Here is a 4998-nt window from a genome sequence, read left to right as displayed (position 1 = left end):
TGATGAGAAGAGGCCTGATGGATCCCTCCACACACACACACACACACACACACACACACACACACACACACACACACACACCGACTATAATCAGCGCTAATTAATGCTAGTAATTAGCTTCTGTTGTGGCTGTTAGCTCGATGGCCGACAGGAGCAACATGTTAGCTGCCTGGAAGCTAAACAGGTATTTATGTGTCATTTTAAATATATTATTTAAATTTAATGCTGTTTTTATGTTCGAACAGATGAAAAGTTTGTTTGTTTTCACTGAACATAAATATTCTGTTATATAAATATTCACTTTATGATTAAAATGTAGTTTAATGTCTCTAAATTAACACATTAATCGCAGGTTTTTGTTCAACTTCCAGTTAAATTAAACATTTAAAGATTAAAACTATTCAAATCTGTTTTTTTGTTTGTTTTAATCGTAAACTTTATCGACAAACGGCTGAAACACAAACACGTAATTAAACCTGAAATATTCTCATGATTTCTGCTTTTTAAACTTAAATTTTCTAAAAACTAAATTATTCCTGTTAAATGATTTTACATTTTAAATATTGAACAGTGTGAACACAGTAGATTCTGCTTATGTTCACTTTAAAACCACTTTTAACTCATTTGTCTGATCGAGGGTAGAAGATTTGTGGCCTTGAACGCATCAGGCCTTCAAAATAAAATCAAAGAAATGTGGGCTTTTATTTATGAAATCACGTCGTGTTAGTACAAATTAAACTGTTTATATTTTATTAAACATAATCCAAAGTGAGAAGAGTGTTTTTATTAAAGATTTAAACACTTTGAACTGAATAAATGAAAAAGGCTCGTAAATCCAGCAGGACATGAATGGAGACAGAGCAGCTGTTCACATCTGGTCACGTGTCATCTTTTAATTCACACTTGTATATCTTCTTCTTTTTTTGACTCCATACTTCAGGGAATGTTTGTTACTTTTGCACAATTTTATATAAATAAATTAGCAGCGTCCATTTTGTCCCAAAGAGGAGAAATGAAGTGAGAACTGAGCAGAAACAGAGAAGAGAAGCTTCAGAAGCACAAACCAAAGGACAATATGTTAAAATCACGCGCACGCGCCATCACACTGATGTCCTCAGTTTGGTCCCGCGTGTGTATTTACATGTTGAGTTGTGTCAGTCCTCCTCCTCCTCCTCCTCCTCCTCCTCCTCCTCCCCCTCCTCCTCCTCCTCCTCCTCCTCCTCCTCCTCCTCCTCGGCGCGTCTTTACGCACAGTTTTTGGTGTCGCTCCAGAACAGATGAGATTTCAAGCTGCGGTTCGTCCCGCAGCTCCACGCGCAGCTCCACGCGCCACTGAGTCTCGTGTTGAGGTTTGACATGTGTGTTTATGTTTTTAATTTCCTGTAAAGAAAAAAAAAATGAAGTCTGAAATCATCTGAATGCGTCGATAAAGAAGTTTTTGGGGGATTTAAACGTTCAGGAATTAAAACCGAACTCCGTTTGGAAAAAGGTGAATTTTTAAATCTCGCTGCTGCAGTTTCCTCAAACTGACGTCATCAGAGTGAAAAGTGGAATTAAAACATTTGTTAATGCGACTTTTAAAAAACGTCCATCTTTAAAAACTGATTTGTGTTTGTGATTCTGAGACGTGAGCAGAATTTAATGAACAGATCAAATTAAACTTCAGCAGCTCGTCTTCGTTTAAAATCACATTTTAAGATCCAGTTTTTTTAACAACAACATGAAAATCAAATATTGTTTTTTTGTCAGAAATAAAAAGTGCTTTTCTTCTGGTTCTGGTTCCTCAGCTGTCGGTGACGTCAGCTCGTTCTCTCGGTCACATTATCAGTTCGGTTCGGTTTAATTGTCTCAGCTGAGTTTAATTTAATTTAAATGTTCAAATGATCCTGAAATCTTCTTTAATCGGACTCATGTGATTAAATCTCAGATTATCTGTCGAGTGTTTGAACTGAACCTGAAACATGTTGAACCCTCAACACGAGCCTCGTGCCTTGCTCGGCGGCTCAGCGGAAGTCTCTTCTTCTACGGTCTGGCCTGCTCCATCTGCTGGTGCTGACTCCTTATTGCGAAGCGGCTCACGTGCACCGGGATGGGAACGACTATTTTGGGGTTCCGGGACGGTTCCCCGGATTTGTTGTTGACGTTTCCGGCTTTGACCCGTTTCCACTTGGCGCGCCGGTTCTGGAACCAGATCTTCACCTGCACCTCGCTCAGCTTCAGCGCATGCGCGATCTGCGAGCGCTCGGTGAGCGACAGGTACTTCTTGCAGTGAAACTCCTTCTCCAGCTCCAGCAGCTGCTCGCTGGTGAACGCAGTCCGCCGCCGCCGGTTCTTCCCGCCGCCGCCGCCGCCTCCCGCCCCGGAGCCGCCGCCGCCGGAGCCGTGCATGTGCGGGCCGTCGTCCAGACCTCCGCCGCCGCCGTCGCCGTCCTCCTTGTGGCACATGGAGGTGAGGTTGTCGTCGGAGCTGTAGTCCAGGTCGCTGTCCATGGAGAAGCTCTCGTCCTTCCGGCCGCAGTCGTCCTCCTTGGAGTCGTCTTTGCTGTGCGCTCTGACTGTGAGGAAGAGGAGAAGCGTCACCTTCATCACCCAGAACCACAACCAAACACTTCATTACACTTTAAAGGGCACAAACACACAAAGTTCACGAGCTCATAAGCGATTTCTTTTTTTTTTTTAACGTTTTCTGCCTGATGTCAACTTTTTTATTCTTATTTCTAAAAACATCCAAAAGATTTTTTTAAAACGAGCTTCATCGTTTAATCATTTAATTTGAGTCAGTCACACATTTAATTTGTGATTTTAAAGATTAAATAGAAACTGTGTGAACGTGTCATTTTATTATCCGAGAATAAAACCAGAACGTGAATCTGAAGCTGAGTGTTTGATTTTATAGATTAAATAAATAAACTTCACATGACGGAGAGAAAAAACATCCGACAGAGACTTTAAATCTAAAATCACAAACTGGATCTAAACTGTTTGTTGGAGCGGAAATGTTCGTCAACTGAATCCAGAGCTGCTGCACATCTGTGGGTGGAGGTGGAGGTGGAGGTGCAGGAGGGGGTCGTGTCAATATCCATCATCAGATCAGTGTTTGGATCAGAAAACACGCGCTCCTGTTTTTCACGCGTAATTACGCACGGAGCGTCTCCGCGAGTGTTTCTGTCTGAAAAACATCAGATTCAACCAGAAATGCTAAAAAATCAACAGGAAGGAAAAGTTTTATTAAACAAGAAGAAATAAAATCTGATGGTTTCTGAATTTAAATTAATATTTCAGATTAAATTCATTAAAGTTTTTATTCTCTGCAGTTTTTAATGAGTTTCTGTGACGAGGCCTCAAAGAAGAAACATCCGTTTAAATTTAAATCTGACAGAAATATTTAATTTGTTCTGGAGGAAAAGATTCGTTTTAATTTTAAAGTGTCGATTTCTTCTTTTAATTCGCAAATTAATTAAACACGTTTTGTTTTATTTAATAACAAAATGCTGCCTGAGATTATTTAAAAACTCAAATCCAAGAGATGAGAAAAGATTCACGTGTTTTAATTTTTATTTCTCCAATAAAAACTGGCGAACAGAAAGTCTGTGCGCGTGTCGGCCTGGCCTGGGGGGTCCGGACCTACCTGTGGAGGTCTGCACCGCCGTGTCCGGGTCGTGGAAAGCCTGCAGCCCCGCGGACTCCTTCCCCTGCAGGAAGCTCTTCCCGTCCTCCGCGTCCAGCCGCAGCTCCTGAGTTTTATCGAAGACGGCGTGCAGCGCCTGCGAGCCGAACTTCCGGGCCGCCTCCTGGTGCTGCTGGGACGGGGAGAAGCCGCCGGGCAGCGACGCCATGAGCGTGGAGGTGAGCGCCATGCCCTGCGTCAGGCCCTGCGCCAGGCTGGAGCAGAAGCCGCTCTGCAGGCTGGGGATCTGCGGGTGCGGGTGGTGTCCGGCGGGGAGAGCCTGCTGCAGGGCGGGGGGCGGCGGAGGCGGCGGCTGCAGCACCACCGACCGGTACGGCATGAACATCGGGTAGCCGGTGTAGACGAAGTGTCCCGGGCTGGGCTGCGGGGGCCCCCCGATCAGAGAGTCAATGCTGAAGGCGGTGGTGCTTCCGAGTGGCCGCTGCATCACCATGAAGGACGGAGCGAACGCTGCGCTCATATGAAGACCGGAGAAGGAGCGCTGTGGGCGGCCGCGGAGGGAGGACGGAGCCCCGGAGGAGCCGCGGCGGTGCGAGGGAGCTCAGAGCGACGATAATCCGAGTAAACAGAACCATTCCAGTCCATCAGACACGACTCGGCGCTCAGGTTCCCACAGACACATGGACACGGCTCCGCTCCGCTGACGCGCCGTGCGCTCCGCTCCAACCTGCCCGGACTGTGGTCGCTCGGCAGCGGACACTTGTGCTGCACTCGCCCGCTGAGCCTGAGAGTGTGTGTCGGTGTGTGTTTCCGCCGCTCAGCGCGTCCGGAGCTGTTTTGGATTTAAATTGCGCTCCTCTCTGTTTAATTGCGCTGCTTTCTGCAGGCGAGCCCCGCCCCCTCGCCGCGCTCTGGCTCCTGATTGGTCGGCTGTGGGTGATGTGACGGCGCGGCTTTGGTCTCCTGGATGAATCCCAATTACACAAATTGGGACCACGGGCCATTTAAGGATGTGAAAACACATCATGGTAAATAATAAGCTGTATATGTATCGTGTGTGTGTGTGTGTGTGTGTGTGTGTGTGTGTGTGTGTGTGTGTGTGTGTGTGTGTGTGTGTGTGTGTGTGTGCTCTACATACAACACAGCACACAACAACAGACTGTCAGTCTGAAATGAGCTGCTTTAAAATCCCCAAATACTTTTTTAATCATTTATTTATTTTCCCCTTTATTCTGAAAATCATCTCAGAATTTTATGAATGAAAACTTTCAACATAAAACAAAAATGTATCTTCGTCAGAACAAAACATTTCTGGAGCTTCACGGTTAAACAGCGTCGCAGGATTCGCCTCAACAACTGGAGCAGCTGGA

The 4998-nt window shown here is 45.6% G+C and overlaps 1 protein-coding gene across 1 annotated transcript; it reads right to left on the bottom strand.

Moving 5' to 3' along the window:
* Window positions 1–1621: 1621 nt before the first annotated feature.
* Window positions 1622–4295, bottom strand: gbx2 (gastrulation brain homeobox 2). The gene is made up of 2 exons (XM_073495518.1): window positions 3629–4295; window positions 1622–2555 (listed from the first exon to the last, which is right to left on the bottom strand). The coding sequence occupies exons 1-2, from the start codon at window positions 4146–4148 to the stop codon at window positions 2023–2025; spliced, it is 1053 nt and encodes a 350-aa protein (XP_073351619.1). The 5' UTR covers window positions 4149–4295; the 3' UTR covers window positions 1622–2022.
* Between the last annotated feature and the right edge of the window lie 703 nt (window positions 4296–4998).

Source organism: Pagrus major, chromosome 24 (genome assembly GCF_040436345.1).
Source record: "Pagrus major chromosome 24, Pma_NU_1.0".
NCBI classification, from domain to species: domain Eukaryota; kingdom Metazoa; phylum Chordata; class Actinopteri; order Spariformes; family Sparidae; genus Pagrus; species Pagrus major.
The sequence above is the reverse complement of the archived record's forward strand: the minus strand, read 5'-3'. Positions and strand labels throughout refer to the sequence as shown.

Excerpts from the sequence above, each read along its gene's own strand:
- gbx2 (XM_073495518.1), bottom strand. The coding sequence starts at position 4,148 with ATGAGCGCAGCGTTCGCTCCGTCCTTCATGGTGATGCAGCGGCCACTC. Across the intron at positions 2,556-3,628 it reads GGCGGTGCAGACCTCCACAG|TCAGAGCGCACAGCAAAGAC; the intron begins GTAGGTCCGGAC and ends TCTTCCTCACAG.